General features: G+C 43.1%; 1 protein-coding gene across 6 annotated transcripts in view; it reads left to right on the forward strand.

The window, feature by feature from the left end:
• The window catches only part of RPS6KA5 (ribosomal protein S6 kinase A5), a 177,396-nt gene that overhangs the window by 135,011 nt on the left and 19,686 nt on the right, over positions 1–22,699 (forward strand). For all 6 annotated transcript variants that reach the window (XM_049612320.1, XM_049612322.1, XM_049612321.1 and 3 more), the window contains 5 exons: positions 12,769–12,919; positions 16,117–16,278; positions 18,186–18,311; positions 19,172–19,305; positions 20,000–20,093. In XM_049612320.1, coding sequence (XP_049468277.1) covers positions 12,769–12,919; positions 16,117–16,278; positions 18,186–18,311; positions 19,172–19,305; positions 20,000–20,093 — 667 coding nt within the window. The remainder of the gene's footprint in view (positions 1–12,768; positions 12,920–16,116; positions 16,279–18,185; positions 18,312–19,171; positions 19,306–19,999; positions 20,094–22,699) is intronic.

Consider the following 22,699-nt stretch of genomic DNA (forward strand, 5'->3'; position numbering starts at 1 on the left):
CATAAGTCCCTACTCTTTTTTTTTTTTCTCGTTTTATTGTAGAGAGAGAATGCACACACGTGCATGAATGGTGGGGAGGGGCAGAGGGAGAGAGAGAGTCTTAAGTAGGCTCTATAATGAGCATGGAGTCCAATGGGGGGCCCAATCCCACGATCCTGGGGTAATGACCCGAGCCAAAATCAAGAGTTGGATGCTCAAAACAACTGAACCACCCAGGCACCCCATAAGTTTTTTGTTTGTTTGTTTTAATTTGCTTGGTGGGAACTTTTTTTTTTCAACTAGGCTTTATGCCACTACGGAGCCCAATACGGGGCTTGAACTCACGACCGCATAAGCCCCTACTCTGACTGGTGGGCACAGGGATCTCCTGGAATTAGTGCCAGTTCAGAGCCAGAGTCCAGTAGGCCCCAGAAGTCTGGTTATTTCCTTCTCACCAATGTACAGTTCCTCCATTAAAAAGCTGTGGGCCCCTTTGGAGAAGGCTGGGAGAAAGAGTAACAGTATAAATTTTCAGGGTCCTTCCTTAAGGTGACTCATCTTTCCCTTCATTCAAGAGGTTCTGGGGGATATAAACTGGCTCAAATGTGGGAATTCATTGAGGGCCAGTTAATTGGGGAAGGGCAGTAGATATGACAAAGGGACACCAGGAAACTTTGGAGGGTGATTGGCTATCTATGTCACTTACTTTGTGGCAATGATTTCACAGGTGTATACATATATCAGAACTTACCAAAGGGCACACTTTTTATGTCAGAAGCTTGTTGTACATCACCGTTATTTTAATAAAACTTAAATTTTTCTTAATATGCTTATTACAGGACAGATTAGGAAGGAAATTATTTCTCACTGTTCCAATTTGTTTAATACTGAAGTGAAGTGATCAGTAATATTTCTTGTTATAATCATAGTTAAAGTCATGCCTGTTATTAAAATTTTAAAATATTACTTTGCTTATTTTAAATGGGCCTTTTGACAGTCTGAAAATGCTTCAGGATTATAGGAAACCTTGGTCATGGTCTTGAGAATTTGGGTTCCTTTGCAAAGTCATACCTGTCATGGTGACAGGTGCAAAGCTAGACTTAATGATGATATTAAATAGTATCTCCTCTGATTCCCCACTTTATTATTCCACATCCACAAGCAGTCTCCTTTTTCCAGTTTTCCTTTCCTCCACAGGTCTGCCTGCAGAGAGGTATATTGCTGCTTATGATGGCAGGAATGTTATGAGCCATGTGATACTCAAATTTAAATTGATTTTATTGCCTTTAGGTCAATCATTTGACATTCTGGTTTTAGAAAGAGAAAGGGCCTGAATCAGAGTGTCTAAATTCTTAAAACTAGAAAATATTTTTCAAGAACTTAGATAACATTCTTTCCCTTTAATCAATTATCGATTTGGTCATGTTATTAATAATTTTTTTTAAAGCTTAGTGTTGACCCGTGATTTCGTGGTTTGGGGGTTTTTGCTGTTGTTACTGAAATTTATAAACTGTGTCATCATTCAGTTATCCTAAACTATCTTTTCCTTTCAAAGTAATCATTCTGATTGTCTTCCTGCTATAAAGTCTTTCATAGTATGTTCTTTTAAAAATATGCACCATTCAGTATATATACAATGGGATATTACTCAGCTGTAAAAGAGAATGATATTTTTGCCATTTGCAACAACATGGATGGACCTAGAGAGTATTATGTTATGTGAAGTAAGTCAAAGAAAGACAAATACCATATAATTTCGTTTATACGTGGAATCTAAAAAGCCAAACAAACTAGCAAACAAAAAATGCAGAAACAGACCCATAAATACAGAAAACAAACTGATGGTTGCCAGAGGGGAGGAGATAAGTGGCGGGGTGGGGGTGGGGGTGCAAAATGGGTGAAGGGGGGAGGAGATAATAGACTTCGAGTATGGAAAGAATAAGTCCCAGGGATAAAAAAACACAGCATAGGGAATAAGTAAATGGTAGTGTAATAGTGTTGTAGTTTTAGTGATAGTGTAATAGTGTATGTAGGTAGCTATACTTGTGGTGAGCAGAGAATAACATATAGTCTTGTCACTACGCTGGACACCTGAAACTAACATAACATTTGGTGTCAACTTGACTTCAATTAAAAAAAAACACATAAATTTAAAAAGTGGAAAAAAATGTACCATTCAGATAAATATATCATTGTCTTGTCCCCTGTATTAATTAGCCAAGGACTTTCTTCATCATTGAACCCTTCCATTCCTTAGTTTTTGTGATCTTCCCTGAATGCCGTATACTTTCTAGAGCTTTGACTTGAGGTGCTTCAAAAGAACATCTTATCCAAGTTATCTACCTGCTCTTGTTGTCTAGACATAGCCTAAAATGAGAGCAGGCATGTTTTTCTGGTATGTCAAATTTCAAAATGTAATAAGAATGAGAGGGGTCGCCTGGGTGATTCAACTTGGTTCAGTGTCCAACTCTTGATGTCGGCTCAAGGTCATGATCTCACGGTGTGTGGGATCATGCCCTGTGTTGGGCTCTGCACTGACAGCGTGCAGCCTACTTGAGAGTCTCTCCCTCTCTTTCTGCCCCCTCCCCTGCATGCACTTGCACATGCCTGTACCACCCCCCCCCAAATAAATAGATTTTTAAAAAAGAAGAAGAAGAATGATAGGAAAAGTTTCTCCCTGATGTAAGAGTCCCTTCAACAGGGTCCTGTAGTCCTCTGCCTTCTGTCTGAGTGCCATCCATGAGCGGTGAGCACAGTTGTATAAGGTATTTTCAAGAAAGCCCCTTCCATTAATGAACAACCTTGTATAAAATCCTGCCCCCTTAACGTAAGTTGCAATAAGCTTCCTCTAACCTCTGCCCATCAATCCTGGTTCTGTCCTCTAAAGAACATAGACTAGTTGGGGCACCTGGGTGGCTTAGTAGGTTAGGCTTCTGACTCTTGGTTTCAGCGCAGGTCACGATCTTGCTGTTTTGTGGGTTCAAGCCCTGCATCAGGCCCTGAGCTGGCAACACGGAGCCTGCTTGGGATTCTCTCTCTCTGCCCCTTCCCCACTTGCACTGTCTCTGTCTCTCTCAAAAATAAATAAATAAGCTTCAAAAAAATTTAAAGAACATAGAGTAGTTCTGTTGTTTCTTCCCGACGTCGCTTTAGGGAAGTGAAGACAGTTTTATCTAGGATAAACCTTTCATTAGCTTTTCTGAGTCCGTGTCTTATTTTTAGTTCATGTATGTGGCGTGTGCTTTCCATGTGTGTCTCCCACTAGCCTTTATTCCCCTTCTGTGTAGAACTTCTCCTGGGCTCTGTGGGGAGGGGTCCACCCGATCACGGTATCTCCATCGGTTCTGTCTGCGCCTCCTCCTTTACTTGACTGGGGCTGTGTTACCCATGGTGGTCGAGTCCTGTGTCCTCACCTGAGAATCAGGACATACAGGTTCTGTTTGCACTTCTTCCGTCATCTCTGACAGGGGCGTTTCCTTGCCTCAATTTCTCTGACTCTGAAATGTAGAAAATATTTGCCATGAGATGTTTATTTGGCATTTCATTATCTGTTTTATTTGGCTTTATTAGTGTGTTTCGTTGTATATAGCATAGTGTTCTATAAATTCAGGTCTAAGTGTTATCAAAATAATACTCAACAGAGCTCTTGCTGTACCTTTTAGGTCAGGCGGTTAGCAAACTACAACCCACAGGCCAAATCCATCCTGCTGCCCGTTCTCTTGTGGCCTGGGAGCTGGTTTTCGCATTCTTAAATGGTTGAAAAAGTCAAAAGATGAACGATATTTTGTGCCACGTGAATATTCTATGAAATTTTGAGTTTCACTGTCCATTAGTAACATTTTATTAGAACCCAGCTGGGTTCCTTCATTGGGGTATCCCCTCTGGCTGCTTTGGGGGCCACTGCAGCAGAGATGAATATTTGGCCCAGAGACTGTGTAGCTTACAAAGCCTGAAGTATTTATTGTCTGGCCTTTCACTGGTTATCTGTCATCCATTGCCCAGTGAGAAACTGCCTGAAAACTCAGTGGCTTAGAACAACATACATTAACTCTCTCAGAGTTCCTGGGGATGAGGAATCTGGGCACAGCTCAGCCAGACCCTCCACTTCCAGTCACTCGCAGGCTGCAAAGTGCTGGGCTGTCGTTGTCTCCAGGCCCACCTGGGAGACGATCTGCTTCCAAGCACGTGTGCTTGTCAACAGGATTGAGTTCCTCACCGTTTTGGATTGAGGGCCTCCGGTCCTGGCTGGCTGTGGGCCAAAGACCACCCTCAGTTCCTTGCCACCTGGGCCTATCTAACTTGGCCGTTTGCTTCCTCAAAGCATGCAAACCGGGAAGGAACGGGAAGCGTCTCCCAGGTGGCTGGACTGTTTTGTAACCTAATCATGAAAGCAGTATCCTGTCACCTTTACTGATAGCATTGTTTATAAGCAAGTTACCAGGTCCCGCACACATCTGAAGGGAGGGGATGGCCCAAGGAGATTGCTGTGATTATAAGGAGACCACGATCATTGGAGACCATCCTAGAAGTCTGCGTGCCATGGGCCCTTACAAAATGTTTGCTGACCTCTGCCTTAGGTGATTAATTTCTTATTTGTCCTCCGAAAGAGTGTCTGTCTTTAGGGAATTACGTTGATTTTGTGTGGCCTTATTATAGTCTTCTAAAACAAAATTAAGATAGTAGTTTTCTTGTATTCTTTTATGCATGCTGATTAGTCAGTAACACCTTGAATTAGTTCATTTGTATTTTTTTAAATGTTCTGTTTACGAATGTCTTGCTTTTAGAGTTACACATAGAATAACTTTGGCAAGCATTATTATTTCTTTCCGTGTTTTAAGAGATCATTTTTTCCCCCATGGCTTCCGTGTCTCTCTCACATTTTCATGATAAAATCCTTTATCAGCGTATTTTATAAAGGCTTCTTGATTCCCAGTGTGCTGCTCATTTTTTTCTTCTCTTCCTCATTTTCTGTATTTTTGTACCCAGTAGCAGCATCTGTGTTTCTTGAGGTGGTTTTGACTAGTTCCCCCCCCCCCCCCCCAATCCGATGACGTGTGTCACAATAGCGATTCATCTACATGTTCTTCTCCGTGACACAATTGCAGCAGCTGGAGGGCAGAGTCCAGTGCTGGGAGGCTGCAGCTGGGAGAGGAACGGGATGGACATGACCCTGCCCTCAGCTTTCTGTCTTAACTGCCTTACATCGTCCTTCAGCTCGGCTTACTCCTGCTGCCCTTGCATGATGTGTGGGGATAGAGTTGAATCCTGCTGTATCATGAACTCGTCCTCTGAAGCACTCACTCTCTAGGGCACTAGAGGGCTTAGAGCCCTGAACAGAACATAGGAAGAATCCTTCCAACTGTGGGAAGGACCCGCCAGAGGCGCTATTAGAATGGTTACTGTAGTCTGTCAGTGCTCCCCCTGAGACCTGGCCTTGGGTTGTTCCCGGCGAGGCTCTGTGGAGGTACTTATCACCACCTCTCATTACCACCCAGTCGGCTCTCCACTGGTCCCATCCACCTGAAGTCTGAAAGGTCAGCCTCATCCGTACTGGGAGAGGCTGTGGAGGTGGCCTTCTGCCTTTGTGACTCATTTGGTTCAGTTTCTGGAGTAATCTTACTGTTCCTTAGGTGCTCATGGTTCTCCAGCACCTCCCGGGAGGGGCCTCAAACCTTTCGGGTGATAACTCTTGGCTCTGTACTGGCTCTTTGCTCTGACCTTGGCTCTTTTCCCTTTAGCAATCTCTTTGAAATTCTTTGCATTTCACTCTGTTCTTGACTTGAAATACTGCTTTTAGTTTACTGTCCCTTGCAGCCACTTGGTCCTGCATCACCAAGGTGTGGTTCTCCACCTTCTCGCATCCCTTTCATCCTGCCGATTAAGGAAAGGTGCTCCAGCAGAGATAATGGAGTGGGTGAAGTAAAAGCTTCTTGAGCATCATCCTGGTCACAGAAAAGAGAGAAAGGAAGAGGGACAGGGATGGGATGAGGCCTGCCAACAAAAACCAGAGTCAGTGTAGTGGGGTCCCAGCTTTAGCCTAAATCTGCACCCACCCCGTGACTAAGACACATTCAGGCATGTCTGATAAAGCCGTCTGGTAGACCCACTAAGTGCACGAGAATGCAAGGAGGAGGAGCCCAGGCAGATCAGCTCGGTCCTCAGAGGCCTTGGCCCTGGGGCGGGGGGGGGGGGGGGGGAGGCAAGTCTAGGTCGTGTGCATCACTTTTAGGGAGAAGATGCTATACATTGAAAAGAAAAAGAAAGCTCTCTTACCAAAATCTTTACAAGATCGTGCATACATCTTTACGTCCTCAAACCTCACGGGGAACAGAAATGTTCTCTCTTCTGCACCAGAAGCCATGGCAGGAGTGAGCACCCCTCAGGTGGCTTGTGAGGCAAGAGAAGGAAAGGAGATGCTTTATGTGAGAGTGAAGAAGAGTATTTATAGCTCACTTAAGACATGCCCTGGGGGCTCCCAGGGATTACTGGCTGAGATTTTGAGTAGAGTCCCAGATTTTGCAGGAGTTGGTAAAGAATCTCATTTTATTATTTTTACTGGCAATGTCTAAAGAAAGACAGGGTAGGTGGATCAAGGAAGGATTTGGTAACAGCCAAAGGGAAGTGTCCCCTCTGGCAGCCAGTGTCTGAGAGCAGGAACAGTCCTGGAGTAGCCCCACAGAGGGGGAGGCTCCCCGGGGCACAGCCGCGTGCCAGCCTCTGTGCCGAGAAGTCCCACATAGCATTTCCTGGAATCCTTACAGCCTTGGAAAACAGGTAGCTGCATGTGCTGTTTTACAGACAAGGAAACTGAGGCTTGTCTTGCCTAAGAACTCAGAGCAACTGGGCGCTGGGACTGGGGTCAAGTACAAGATGACTCCTGGAAAGTTGCTTCATGCTGTCCCATGGCTCACACTTGGTTCTGTGCTGCTGTTTTCTTTCCTAGAGCTGAATGCTTATTTCAGGTAAGGGATTGGGAAGTAGTGGCCCAGACAACAGGGTGATTGATTTCATTCATCTCTGGAATATTTGCTGAGTAATTTTTACCTCCTAAGGCAGAGGAGAAATACAGAGGCAACGTTCTTGTCCTAAGAAAACTTGTATACTGTTCAGGAAGATGTGAATAAAAGGATGACAATTCATAATAGCAGGAGTTTGGGGAAGTATTGGAGTGGTGAGATGACTGCCATGGAAATACAAAGGCGGCATGGACCCTTGGGGACTGAGAGTGTCAGGGAAGCGTTCATGACAGAGAGACCGCATGGGCTGGGCCAGGAGGACCCAGAGGCTTGCAGAGGCTGAAGGCAGAAAAGAAGGCCTTTTGGGCAGTGGGAAATACCCACAGAGGGTTCAAGACTTCCCAGCCCCCATGCCAGGCTTGTGCTGGTCTCCGTGGGTCTGTGATCTTATAAATCAAGTTCATTCTGTTGTTCCTGTTCTAAAAGTAACGTTCACTATAGTTTAAAATGTACATAAGGGAAAACTGTAATAACACCCAGAGACCAGCAGTGCCAATATCTTGATATATTTCCTTTTAGTCTTTTACATCTGTATAATGTTGTACTTATACTAGAAATATAACTTCATATTTTCCAGTTTTGCTTAAAGTTATACACATTCTCATGTATACAAACTCTTTGTACACATAATTTTGCAATGACTGCATAATATACCATTGAGTAGACGCACCATAATATTCTTATCTAGTTAGAGTAAATGAAGTTTACTGAAAACTTCCTAACTCAGGCAGTCATATAAGTAGTCCAGTAATTCTGGGACCACATGGGAACCAGCAAGGGAGAATCAACAATGTTAAGTCACAAAATAGGAAAGATTGTGAACTTTGAAATGGAGGACAAATAGCATCACCCCAAGAGAAGGCATATGCTATTGGTGAAAAAACAAAGATGTTATCTGCAGGCATCTGTTGCAACTAAGGAAGAAAGATCCTGAGTGAGCAAGGTATCGTAAATGGAAAATAATTTATTCAGGAAATCTATGTTGAGGACTTGCTATATGCTAAGCAGTGTTCTAGGCCCCAGGAAAAAAGCACTGAACAAAATTGCCTTTAAAACGAATCTCTCCTCCCTGAAAGCTTACATTTTAGCTGGGAGAGATCAGAGTAACCAATCAATAAATACAAATAGTCTTTAAATGCCATGGAGGAAAAGAAAAGAAAGGAGAGGGATGAATAAGGTGGGGAAATAGGTATTTTTGTTCGGATGGTTCCAGAAGGCTGCTCTGATAAGGTGACACTTGAGCAAAGACCTCAGTGGGGTGACAGGTGAGCATTGCCCACTGTACTAACACCAGTGTTGAGACAGTTCCGTATTGTTATATTGTTGTGATCATAAGAAACACGTGCACACTTTCATGAGCTCACTTTTTCCACCACATTTTATATGAAAATGTTCGAATACCTGTCACAGCGGAAACCTGCCTACACGCTGCCATGATGCTGCCATGACTATTTTACCATCCTTGCTTGTTCTATATCTACCCATCTGCCCATCTTGCTCCCCATCATAGTTTTAATTTTAATCTCGATGTTAGTACTCTTTAGTTCATACATTTGTTTTTTTTTAATTTTAGAGAGAGAGAGTGTGTGTGTGTGTGTGTGTGTGTGTGTGTGTGTGTGTATGAGGTGGGGAGAGGGGTAGAGAAGAGAGATAGAGAGAGAGAGGGAGGATCTTAAGCAGGCTTCACACTCAGCATGGAGCCCAATGTGGGGCTTGATCCCATGACCCTGGGATCAAGACCTTAGCTGAAATCAAGAGTTGGATGCCCAACCTACTGAGCCATCCAGGCCCCCCAATCCGTACATTCTTAAGCTAATCAGATGTGAATTTCTTTCACCACAGAGGTTCTCAGAAACTTAACATTCATGAATAGAAAGAAATTTTATATTCATTTTTATATTATTGATTTTAATTTTATTTGATTTTTCTTTTTTCATGTAATTCCTAATCCATTTGGAATTCATTTCAGGTTGTGGTATGGGGCAAGGTCTTGCTTCGTTTATTTCCCAAATAGCTGGTTTCCCCAGCACATTTGTCAAACAATGTGGCATTTCCCATGTTGGCTGGTCCCTTTTCAAAAACAATGTAAGTTTGTGTATATGTCTGGATGTTTTTCAAGTTGTCTCTTCTGTTCATGTGATTTGGCTGTTGATTTACTTTGCTAGCACCTCACTTTTACAATCTTGTTTCATAATACATTTTAACATGTGGCTAAGCACATCTTTCCCAATTATTTTATTTTTCAAAATTTTCTTAGCTCTGTTATTTGCTGCTTCTTGCAAAAAAATATTAGGAGCATCTATGTTCTGGAATATCAAGTTAAAATTTTGTGTGTATATGTCTTGATTTGAAAGGAATCTTTCCTTACCTTTAGAACAGGGATAATAGTGGCTGCCTATTGATAGGATTATTGTATGGATTAAATGATAACAAACACAAGAAATGTTTAACGTGATATGTCAACTCAGAGCCTGTTCTGATTTTCCAGAGAGCTCTAAGATTTATTTGGGCTCAGTGCTCCTGGGCGGCTCAGTTGGTTAAGTGTCTGACTCTTGGTTTTGGTTCAGGTCATGATCTCACAGTTCATGAGTTGAAGCCCTGCATAGGGCTCTGCACTGGCAGTGCACCCTAGTTGGGATTCTCTCTTTACCCCTCCCCTGCTCTCTCTCTGTGTCTCTCTCAAAATAAATAAATAAAAACTTTTTTTAATGTATAAAAAATAGATTAATTAATTAAAAAAAAAAGATTTGTTTGGGCCCCACCCCATTACAGTTCATTTCTCAAGTTTCCCAGATTCCCTTTGGAGCTAAAAAGAAAGAGTTCTGGGTCATTACCAATTCAGAAATCTAGAACATTCGAAGAGGTCAAGTGGCAACAACACCTGAGAAATGTCTCCCTGCCCTTGTTGCAGGATGTTCTAGTATTGTCACGGCTAAAGGTCCATGAGCATCCTCCCATCTGCGTCCCCCTTTCTGCAGTGCGCATTCTGCGTAACTGCGCTGGTCTGAGCTTCAGACTGACATTCATACTCACAGGTCACAATAGGCTGTAATCTGGCACCAGTTTTACTTAGCTTCCTGAGATACAGATCAGGAAACATGGGTATCAGCATGACAGCATCAAGCACCTCTTCATCAGGGGTCCTTGCAGTGACCAGGCCTGGCTGGCCAGCCCACAGAGGGCACACTCAGCCATTAGTGATGGGAACAGGTGGATGGGTGACTCCCACATGGGAAGGCCACCACGGGACTGCATTGTTCTACTCCTCTGTGCACAGCTTCCACCGCTCCCCCCTTCCAAGGACACCCTTGGGGTAAGAGACAACACCCAGAAACTTGTGTTCTCTGAGTTTTAAATAGTCCTGTCTGCTCACACATCTCAGGGGTGACTTCGCGGTAACCAGGCACAGCTGTCATTTCACATGCGTCTCGGCCCCGTACGTTTCAAGGAAGCAGAAGAAGAGATCATCTTCCCCTGGAGAAGAGATTTAAGCCTGCTGGGGGCTCTTTCTCCTGACCAGCGCACCTCCATTTCTGGTCCTCTTCCTGGCCCTACGGTTCTCCGCGGGATTAGGCTTCAGAACCTCTCCACGCACTGAGGAAGCCCCGTGCCACTCCGTTTACCAAGACGACAAGGAGCCTAAGAAGCAGTCCTGCTGTGCTACCTCCTGCGTGGCCCCTGCTTTCACTCCTGCGAGCTGGGGTGTGAGCTCACCATCGCCTGCCCGACCTCCTCCGGCTGCTTCTGGCCATGTTCGCTGCAGCCAGGAAAAAGGGAAGCTTTGGGGCCACCACTGGTGGTCCCTCTCGTCCCCTCGTCAGTACTGCTCTGAGAAACCCCTTCAGATTTCCACTCCGTCTCTTCCTGATGTGCTCCCTGCCTCACTCCAATGTCACGCTCTAGTTCCTTGCGTGTGGCACCTGCTGCAGCCGTCGGTCGCCCACCAATGCTGTCTGCGTGCCCAGACCTCCGCCCCAAGTTGTACGCGGAGTCTCCCGCCCCTCTTCCCAGCTTGGCATCTCAGTGGGTCCATCCCTGTTTCCGGGTGCTCCCTGTTCTCTCGATGCCCCTCCTTTTGTGGATGAACCGCCAGGGTTGGCATGACCGTTGCTTTCCCTAAGTGCCTGTACAGAGTAGACTTCCAGCAAATGCCGATGACTCAAGTGTATGGACCTACAGAATCCGTACCTTCCGACGACGTCCGCCAAAGTGCTTATTTCTCAGCCAAAGTGAATGTCAGCAACAGGGTATCTATTTCACACAAAAAGTCCCTGCCTGCTAAAAGCACATGAAAGGTGGGGAAAATGGAAAAGTCTCTGCTTAGCTTTCCCTCAGAAACCGGGCTGCCAGTGTCTCTCAGAGACGCCTGTGCCTGGTCCCAGGAGAGGATTCTGTCCAATGCAGAAAACCCTGACGAGCAGCGAGCCCTGGGGGAACACTAAAGAACCCTAAAGAGAAAAAGTGTACTTCTTTTTTTTCCCTTGTTCTGTCCGGGTTTTTTTGCATCCCCAGGATGGAGTGCCAGAAGCGGGATTAGCTTTGAAATGAACAAGACGGCTAGAATTTCTAGTGAAAACTTACAGTTCCACTGTCATTTCACTGATTCTCAGTGGCTACTGGCTGTGGTTTTCTCTGTGGTTGGTGTAGCCGAAGGGAGCCAGGGGCACACAGGTCAAGCGCTTGCAATGTTCCTGGTGCAGCGCTAAGCACTGTCTTCGCTCACTTAAGCATCATAATACCCATTTTAGGTTAAGGAGACCGTGGTGTGAAGAGGTTCATTAACTCTCAGAGTCGCACAGCCAGTTAGCAGCAAGCCAGAGTTTGAATTCGGTCCGGCGCCAGAGTCCGTGTGCTTAACCACACTGTGCTGTCTGTTACAAATGTGTTACCTGGTTTTGTTCCATAACGGTTATTAATATTTTAATGCCCAACAGGGAATCTTTTTACAAACCCGAATAAAGGAATAACTATCTCCGTGTATACCGTGTTAAGCTTCTTAATTTCAATCTGTCCCTTTCATTATTCTTTCTCATTATTCATCTGCCCTTTCACAGAGGCAGAGGTACATTTGGATTGGATTGATTTCTTCCATGACCTTAGCATAAATTCAAATATTTCATCAAGAAACTTGATTATCTTAATGTTTCACCTTCCATAGTAAACAGTAGACTTTACCTTTGAGTTCCTTATAGGGTTTACCTGACTGTTTTATAGTGGGAGATAATGAAGCAGGTGATCTCATCCCATGAAAAGCCCCAGGTCTGGTGCTCGTTTTCAGATATTAAGAGTGGAGCCATGCCCCAGTGGCTGTGACCCTACCTGCGTTGGCCTGCCTTCCCTCCCCATTCCTGCCGGGCCCAGCTGTTCCCCGGCACACAGGGAAGGGGAAGAGAGAAGGGTATGATGGTTGGAGCTGAGTGCTGGATTGACTTCTCTGAGTTTATTAGGAGTTGTTTCCATTGGGAAATCTTTCATCAGAGAGTCGAGTCAAGGTCTAACCTGTCCCAAGCCTTCATTTTTTTCCCCAATTAAATATTTGGGGTGGTGGTTCCCCATTAAGAGCGACTTACACTGAAAAAATGATCCAACGCTTTTCGTCTCTGCTTAGTTTCGGAAATTCGATTTCGTGGCATCTCATTTTAAATACTTTTGCTCTGCTTTTCACATATAGTTTAGTTTCAGAGTGTGTGGCACAGTACTTGTCTTGCTAAGAATATCGTCACTATAACTTCATCCTCTGGTTGTTTTAATAGCAAGTTTTATCTGTCAACAGGAGAATATTAAAAAGCGAGCCTCCATATCCTCAAGAAATGAGTGCTTTAGCTAAAGACCTGATTCAGCGTCTTTTGATGAAAGATCCCAAGAAAAGATTGGGATGTGGTCCACGTGATGCGGATGAAATCAAAGAACATCTCTTTTTTCAGGTGAAATTTATCGAACAGATGGTTTTATATGGCCTGCTATTTACAGGGTGCTTGGCATTCTTCATGAAATGAGTGAACATGGCCCCTTTTGGAGACATTTGCTCCCTGTCTTCACATACACTGTACCTTTTTTTTTTAAATAGCAGGGACCCTGTAGGAATCCTAGGATCAGAATTCTCCTTGGAGGGGCATCTGGGTGGCTCAGTCAGTTAAGCGTCTGACTTTGACTCAGGACATGATCTCACAATTTGTGAATTCGAGACCCACATCAGGCTCTCTGCTGTCAGCATCAGCACAGAGCCTGCTTGGGAGCTTCTGTCTCCCTCTCTCTCTGCCCCTCCCCCGCTTTCACTCTCACTCTCTCAAAATAAGTTAACATTTAAAAAAAAAAAAAAGAATTCTACTTAGAGACACCTAAATGGTCTTTTTCTGCCTAAATGAAGTGAGAGTGGGGAGGACCATAATGGCGTTCAGTCTTCCATATGCTTATTGGTTCGAGTTTTGAGTATTGGTTTCTATTTATGATCTTGAAATTTAGGCATATGGACTGAAGGAGCTTTTATTTTTTACTTTTCTCTCAGTTCATGAGCCATTCCCACCAGTGTGTTTTGCCCTTTAGACAGTGATTTCATGCTTTCTCCTTTTCTCGGGAGCAATCACAGAAAATTTAAAATGTACCTATTTCTCAGTTACGTATCTGTAACATAGATTTATTTATTTATTTATTTATTTATTTATTTATTTACTTACTTACTTATTGCTTATTCTGAAGAAACCTAATGAGACCATTCTACAGAGCACCAATACATCTGCTTAACTTAGTTTGCTCACTTTAGTAAAACGAACAAAAGAACTCCAAAATTTTAGATAACTGGGGGAAAAGAATTAAATTGGCTGAGTTGGCTAGCTATTTAAGTCTGAGTAGTCAACCCAGGATACCATGACCTCAGTTTTTAAAACCCTGAACTTAGGACTTTTAAAAAATTTCATCACCTCAGTAAGCATGACTTAAATGTTTATGGTCTAAAGGGACCATCCGGGTTTTATTTTTATTCTGCAAACTGAGCTTTTACAGTATTATCACCAGAGCAAACGAAAACGCCTAACATAACAAAGGAAAACTGCCCTAGAGTAACCTCTGTGTTGTCTATTGTTTTTTAAATCTAGAAAAACAAGTGATGGTTGAGAATAAGAATTACCTCTCTGTATTTCTTATCTTTTTTATGTGTGACGTATTTTTAAATTTTGTTTTAGAGAGAGAGACAGAGCACGAGTGGCGGGGAGGGGCAGAGAGAGAGAGAGAAAATTCCAGAGGTTCCATGCTCAGCACAGAGTGCGACAGGGGGTTTGATTCCACAACCCTGGGATCATGACCTGAGTCAAAATCAAGAGTTGGACGCTTAACCAACTGACCCCCCCTCTCTGTATTTCTATACTCAAAAAAAGAGCACCAGTCTCTCAGTTGTAACCCGTTTAAAAATGTTACCGCACATCTTACAGAAGTTCAGTAACAGAAATACATTTAGAATAAAATTAACTTCTCAGTGTGTACATTTCATAAATCAGCATGGCTTACAAAGATTAATAGTTGAACAAACTATTTCAAATACCTTGTTGAGAAATGTGGCTCAAAATTTAACAATGTAAAATTCAAGAAAGTGCTCAAGCAAAATACCCCCATCATATTTTCATAGGATCTTTTTCACTACAGTTCACTATATTTGTGAATATTACAGTATGTCTTTCATATTACGGAAATTTTTCTATAGCTTGAAATAGTAATTTTAGGTTCTTTAATGGCTTTGCTTTTTAAATGACAAGGACTCTTTAGGAAAGACCAGAGTCCAACTTGTAAAGACCTAAATGGAGAGGACGTGGAGAGGAACGTAACAGCGATCAATTTTCTACATACTAAACATTCTCCTGCTAACAATATATTTCTTTAAATTACCCCTTTCCTCTAGAAGTTTCTCTTAATGTATGTATAAATAGCCAAGCACAAATCATATGCTTGTAATGGAAAACATTACAGCCACACGGAGGACAGAGCGCTAACGAGAAAATCAAGAGACTGACCCTTCCATGAGCTAATGTTTAAGTGAGAAGGTTAGTTCTTACTTCCAGGCTTCAGTTTCCATCTGGGTCTAAAGGAGATGAGCTAATTGGTCTCTAAAGCCCACGCTAGCTGAAAAACTTGAAGATCTGTAATCTAATGATTTTTTTTCTCCATTGCCTCCACAAGAGGGCATAATAAAAACATTTTTTCGTTAGTTGATTAAACTTCCTGAACGTCATCCACTGTCTCTGAAATCAGAATGCGTCTTACAATGGACAGCTTAACCATTCTACTTCATAATGCCTTTTCTTTCTTCATGGTACATGAAATCATGGCATATCTCACTATGAATGAGGACATCTTAGATTTGAAGAAATATGTTAATAGAATAGCTGTGGGATTTGATTCAATAAGTATTATCTCAGGTTGTTTTAAGTGACAGAAGGAACACAAAGAAAATAGAGCACAGAGTTGGCTCTGTTTATCAGACAACAAGTGTCTGGCATGGGGGGAGAGGGGGCTCGGATTATCCCATGGGGGAGACAAGAAGCAGTATTTAAAAAGCTAGGATACAGACTTAAATGAGAAAAGGGTGATTATATCAGTATGATAGGATCATTTAAACTTACAGACGTAAACAAGTGCATGACTTATAGTGAGTTTATTTTCTAGTCTGTCCAGATGACCAGGAGGAAAAGCAGGTCTAGGAAGAAAGCTACCTAACTTTGTCTCTAGAAAATAGGAATATTAGAGTCAGCATTCATATTCATAGAGCATTGAAAAGCCCTTTGTCATCATTCAGTTTTATTTTGTTCTGGCCTCACACCTTCAGGACAAAAGTAATTTTTCTGTTTTCCCTATGGGTGAATTAGGATATCCTGGTGCCCCCCGGAGGATACGGCCAGACCCCACAGTGACGGAAGGCAGTCTCCTCATTCAGGCATAGCATTGAATGCAGCAATAAACTGCAGTCAGAAAATGTGCTCATGCTTGGGAAAAAAACATATTTATAATCATTGGTTTGAAAGATGTGCCCTTTCCCTGTTGACTAATTAAAACCCTAATCCATCTGTGTTAGTCTCAGAAAATATTTCCACTCTGCTGGTCTCTACTTTGTACCCATTTTCTTTTTCTGTTTCAGAAAATAAATTGGGACGATCTAGCTGCCAAAAAAGTGCCCGCCCCATTTAAGCCGGTCATCCGAGATGAATTAGATGTGAGTAACTTTGCAGAAGAGTTCACAGAGATGGATCCCACGTACTCCCCTGCTGCGCTGCCCCAGAGCTCCGAGAGGCTGTTTCAGGTAATCTCCAAGAGAGGGCGCTCCTGTGCGGTGGCCGGATGTGCTGTGAAAGAAAAGATTAATTTTCCCATATAAGTGTTCTTGGCGTCTTAAAAGCAAGATCCTCTAATCTCTTCAAAATGATTAAATATGGAGATGTTGCAAATTATTAACTGAAGCTTATGGTCTGTGACATAGTAGATATTACTTATGTGTTTGTTCTTTTTTTTTTTTTCATTTTATTTTTCATTTTTTTAAATTTACATCCAAATTAGTTAGCATCTAGTGCAACACTGATTTCGGGAGTAGATTCCTTAGTGCCCCTTACCCATTTAGCCCATCCCCCTCCCACAACCCCTCCTGTAACCCTCAGTTTGTTCTCCATATTTATGAGTTGCTTCTGTTTTGTCCCCCTCCCTGTTTTGATATTATTTTTGTTTCCCTTCCCTTATGTTCATCTGTTTTGTCTCTTAAAGTCCTCAGATGAGTGAAGTCATATGACTTTTGTCTTTCTCTGACTAATTTCACTTAGCGTAATACCCTCCAGTTCCATCCACGTAGTTGCAAATGGCAAGATTTCATTCTTTTTGATTGCTGAGTAATACTCGATTGTATCTATATCTATATATCTATATATATATCTATATCCACCACATCTTCTTTATCCATTCATCCATAGATGGACATCTGGGCTCTTGCCATACTTTGGCTGTTGTCGATAGTGCTGCTATAGAGATTGGGGTGCATGTGCCCCTTTGAAATAGCACACCTGTATCCTTTGGATAAATACCTAGTGGTGCAATTGCTGGGTCGTAGGGTAGTTCTATTTTAGATTTTTTGAGGAACCTCCATCCTGTTTTTCAGAGTGGCTGCACCAGCTTGCATTTCCAAGTTCTTTATGTAAAGAAGTGTTGATTTTTTTACTTGAAATTTTATTTCTCTTCAGTTGCTTTTATAGAAAAATACAAGACTACTTCATTTTACCTCTAGTATATAAAACTGTCTTCAGTTCATAAAAAGTGTTATCTGATTCTTTATCTTCAATGAGAAATCTTAACTGTTTTCCAACTCCTAAAAAAGAATTAGGGAAGATTTTATACTGAGAAAAAGGTCTTTCTCAGACTTATGCTATTAAATGGTATCAGAAAGCTATTAAAACCATTAAAGACTATTAAATGCTATGAGAGATTCACTTCTGGACCCCCATAAGTATGCCATTAGTATGGCTTCATCTGGTCACCTGGGCTGTGTCTCTGGACCTTAATGACACTAACATCTAGCACGTGGCTGAGCACATAGTAGATGTTTCAAAAATGTTCTTTGAACTAGTGAGTGTTCTAGCTTGAACAGATTTATCATCTGTCATTATACTACTTTTGGTTCATTCTGGCACGTCGTTCTGCCATTTGATTTTTATTTCTTTTCCAAAACTCCATTTGAAATTTTTAGTCTAAGGAAATCTAATCAGAGTCAAATAATTGCTAAATTAGAAACTCGCTGTAGTGAAACTTGCTATTTTTTGAGCTTGAAAAATGATAACTCTTGGGCCACTTTGTTTAATACCTTAACTGTACCTTTTTTGAGAAGCTAGTTGCGTTCCTAAGTGAACTTTCATCAGCAATGCGAAAGAACTCCATCTCTGAGTCAGATATTGGGGGTGGAATTGGACAGAAGGTTTTTCTGCCTTTAATTCTGAATTGGTTTAATTCTACCAGAAGATGGCATTATCTCCTTCGGAAAAGTGTGTCTCCATTGATTTGAAATCTCCATTGATTTGCATTTTAGATTGCAAATAAAATAAAATTAGATTCATCTCCACACATATTTGAATGTTTTTCACAGAGAGTGAAAAACATTATTACAATCTGGACTGTGCTAAACTGGAAAATTGCAAACCCTTGTTCCTTACTCTTCCTTTTCTTTCTTAGGGCTATTCCTTTGTCGCTCCTTCCATTCTGTTTAAGCGGAACGCGGCCGTCATAGATCCTCTTCAGTTCCACACAGGAGTTGATCGCCCTGGAGTGACGAGTGTCGCCAGGAGCGCAATGATGAAGGTATACATGTGCTTAATTAAATGACACAGTTATGATTTAAATACCAATGCTAATTAACATTGTCAAGGCCAGTGAATTTAATAGGCTTACCATTTGAGTAAGGTGCAATTTTAAGAAATGAATAAATGGAAATAGCAATGTTTGCCCTAGAGAATTAGTCACATCCATTTCAATGAACTCCTTTTTACAGTGATAGCAAATTATATATCTTAAAAAATTATACAGATGAAAGTAGAAATGATCTAAAGCAAGCTGAATCTTGGAAGCATATAAATATATTCCATGCATATCTATTAACATTAATAATGTTCTTTAGGGGTGCCTGGATGGCTCAGTCACTGGAACATCGACTCCACTCAGGTCATGATCTCGTGGTTCTTGCGCTCGAGCCCTGTGTTGGGCTCGCTTCTGTCAGCACAGAGCCCACTTCAGATCCTCTGTCCCCCTCCCTGTCTGCACCTCCCCTGCTCATGCCCTCTCTCTCTGTCTCTTACACACAAAAATAAATATTAAAAGAAATAATAATGTTCTTTTACTCTGTTATTTATCCCTCTGTGTTCCTAGTATTTTCTTTTTTTTTTTTTAAGTTTCTTTTTATTTACTTTGAGAGAGAGAGAGCACACAATCGGGGAGGGGCAGAGAGAGAGGGAACGAGAGAGAGAGAGAGAGAGAGAGAGAGAGAGAGAATCCTAAGCAGGCTCCATGCTGTCAGTGCAGAGCCCAGTGCAGGGCTCAAACTCCCAAACCGTGAAACCATGACCTGAGCCGATATCTAGAGTCAGATGCCCAACCAACTGAGCCACCCAGGCGCCTCAGTTTCTAGTATTCTCTTAAGGTAAATGATATTGGTTTCTTATCAGGACTCCCCATTCTATCAACACTATGACCTAGACCTGAAGGACAAGCCACTGGGAGAGGGAAGTTTCTCAATATGTCGAAAGTGCATACACAAAAAAAGTAACCAAGCGTTCGCAGTCAAAATAATCAGCAAAAGGTAGGGACCATTTCTGGCATCCTTTGGCATTCTTTTGTATGGACTCATCCTGGTCAAGGAATTCTGTAAATTAGGATTTTTATTTTGAAATCAGTGGTTTCTTGTAAAGCTTTTTAACCCTGGTGTAGCCATTCAGCTCATTAGCTGATCCATTATCCTCTGACTCTAATAGATGTTTGCTGGTAAAGTAATCCATTTGGGACGTAAATCATGGCGTGACAGGCTTTCGAGTCTACCGTGAGAACATTTTCCGTGGCAGTGATAATCAGACTTGCCCCATTCATTTCGACAGCTGTTGCCACTCCTAATAGTTGTGTATCTGAATTTTTTTTTTTCTGAAATTACTTAGCAATTTGCTGGCAGCTTTTGGGAGCCAGCTAGTTGTTTTGGGAACTCATTATTACTTCCATGATTGTGTATTCTTACTACCAAAATGTCAGGCAAGTGAGGCACCCATTTCTTCATGATGGGCTCTTTTCTGACTCAGAAGTAATCATTTTCTCAGGAATAATGCATTACTTGTTCTGGTGGGTGGTATGATTCATTACTGTCATGGAAACCTCATTGTGATACTTGAACACTTACATTCTGAACACGCTGTAAATAAACACAAAACTAGGGCTGGGATAATATGGACATGAAAACTTGGTGAAGAAGGTACGTACGTGGAGGCTAATCATTTTCATCCCTGCAGGATGGAGGCCAATACTCAGAAAGAAATAACAGCCCTGAAACTCTGTGAAGGACACCCCAATATCGTGAAGCTGCATGAAGTTTTCCACGACCAGGTATCTCACACTATTTTTCTGTCCCTACTGACTCACACAGAGTTCGTCTTTTTGCCAGTTGAGTTGCAACTGCCAGGGTCAGAGTTAGAGATAATGGGATATGACCTGGCCACCAGAGAGGGCAGAGAAACTTCTTACCCACCCCCAAAACCAGTGCACGCTTTCACTTCTGCTCTTCTCACTCAGTCATAGGCATATGTGACATGGACGAAGGGCAGAGGGCAGGGTGGGTCACAGCTGCTGGGCCTCCCACCGGATCCACTGCGGCCCTCCACAGCTTAATCCCTGGACTTCTCAGTATTCAGTTAACAATCAGCCTTCGACTCTCTTTTCACTTCTAGAATAGGATTTAGAGTTTAAGCCTAGTTAATGCAAGCTTCAGAACAAAGATGAAGCAGAAGGGCAAGGGTACCCCCTTTCCTCTCCAGATGGCACGTTCACTCAGACCACAGGCCAGGTCCTGCTTTGCAACAGGACCCCGCGCAGAAGCAATGTACCTCTGGATGTGGGAGGAATGTGTCAAGTCCGTGTCTCCTCAGCCCCTCCACCGCCAACCTCCATGACAATAGTTGCTCCATTGTTGACACATTTCCCCCTGAGACTGGGGGGGAAGACACAGTCCTACTTGAGACAGCATGCTAAGCACAAAAGCCGATACCAGTCCTGGATGCAGCTGACCCTAGCTTTACCAAAGAAGAAGCAGACTCAGAAGGGTCATGAACCCTGTCCATGGTCACAGAGCAGGGCCATAAGCATCTCGTCGGGAAAATCTGGGCCACCTCCACTGTGCTGCTGTAACAGCATGTCCTGGGTAGGCCGAGGCCCAGTTCTCCACCACACTGAAAGTTCCCAGAGCACTGGAATGATACAGCTTAGCCACAGTGACTGCCGCCCTTTAGTATTGCATACCTTACATGGTCCAGGTACCGTCCCAGACTCCACATGCGCGATTCAGTCCTTATATAAGGTAACTCCACCAGGTGGGAAAACTGAAACTCTGAGAAGTTAAGCGACAGGATCTCACAGCTTGTAAGTGGTAACGCCGGGCTCTGAACCCAAGCAGTCTGACTGCAGAACAAGCTTTTAATTACTCTGCTCTGCTGCCTTAGGGGAGGCAGCAACATGGCCCGGTTCTCCCAGAAGGTGAGCGAGCACCCAAAAATAACATCGTCATCTCCTTTCTCTTTGGCTCTCGTAGTCAGAAAAGGGAGGTCTTTGAGAGGAGGACTTGGAGGAGCTGCTCTCCGTGCTCCTACTGCGGCCACCTCATGGGGCCACCTGACTGCAGTGGAGGTAGTGAGTCCCCCATCCGCTGGAGGTGCCTAAAAGGAGCCCGGACAGTCTCCTCCTGAAGATGATTCACATAACAAGTCAAGGGACTGGTGGATGACCTTCGACACCCCCCTCTGATGTTTGCACTTGGGCCCAGCTCCATCCCAGCTCTTACGTTCTGGCGGATGTCAGATCTCAGGAACTGCATCCCTCCCTTGTTACTTATGCCACAGGTTAAATTTATTGTTTGCTATTTTTATATTAAAGAGTTACTGAATGTGAGTTGTCTCACAATGTGACCCTGTATCTACTAGTACAGATATATAATCATTCTGCTGTCCAGTTGTTGATACCTGGGGTGATTTCTTTCTGTGTTGGTGACACAGTTGCCTAGATCATCCCCAAGTACACACAGTCTTCTCTTTGACGGAGGGGTGAAATGGATTAGGGTGGGTCTTCAGCCTCTGGGTGTGCAGCATATAGTTCACTTCGTGTGCGATGATTTGTATTCGTTTCCTATAGCTGCTGTAACAAATTACCACATACCTACACACTACCAATTTATAATCTCGCAGTCTGGAGATCAGAAGGTCAAAATCAGTCTCACTGGTATAACGTCTGGGTGTTGGCAGGGCTGGTGCCTTCTGGAGGCTCCAAGGGACAATCCATTTGTTGGCCTTTTTTAGCTTCTGGAGACTGTCCACCTTCCTTGGCTCGTGACCCTTCTGTATATCTCTCCAATCTCTTGTTTCCATAGTTCCATCCCATACTGTTGGCTCTGATGGATAATTTAGACAGTCCTCCCAGCTCAAGATCCTTAATCACGTCCACAAAATCCCTTTGCCATATCAGGTAACATCCACAGGTTCTGGGGATTAGGACACGGACATCTCTGGAAGGCCGTTAGTCAACTGTCTCATATACATTTTCTCACTGTTATCTACATTCTGTTGGCAAGGGTCCTAAAGTCAAAGAGGTTAAGTGGCATCCCCAAGGTCATAAGTAAGTAGCAGAAGCAGCATTCAGATCCAGGGTTGATTCTAAAACCTATCTTCAAAAAAATGTTTTAATGTTTATTCATTTATTTTGAGAGAGAGAGATAGAGAGCAGGGGAGGGGCAGAGAAAGAGGGAGACAGAATCCCAAGCAGGCTCCACACCATCAGTGCGGAGCCAAATGCGGGGCTCAAACCCACGAACCATGAGCTCATGACCTAAGCCCAAATCGAGAGTTGGACACTTAACCGACTGAGCCACCCAGGCACCCCTAAAGCCCATCTTTTAAACCATTCCATTGTTTGTTAGTCACTGGCAGATGTTTGTAACAGACCTTCAG

Source organism: Panthera uncia, assembly GCF_023721935.1.
Source record: "Panthera uncia isolate 11264 chromosome B3 unlocalized genomic scaffold, Puncia_PCG_1.0 HiC_scaffold_1, whole genome shotgun sequence".
NCBI lineage: Eukaryota > Metazoa > Chordata > Mammalia > Carnivora > Felidae > Panthera > Panthera uncia.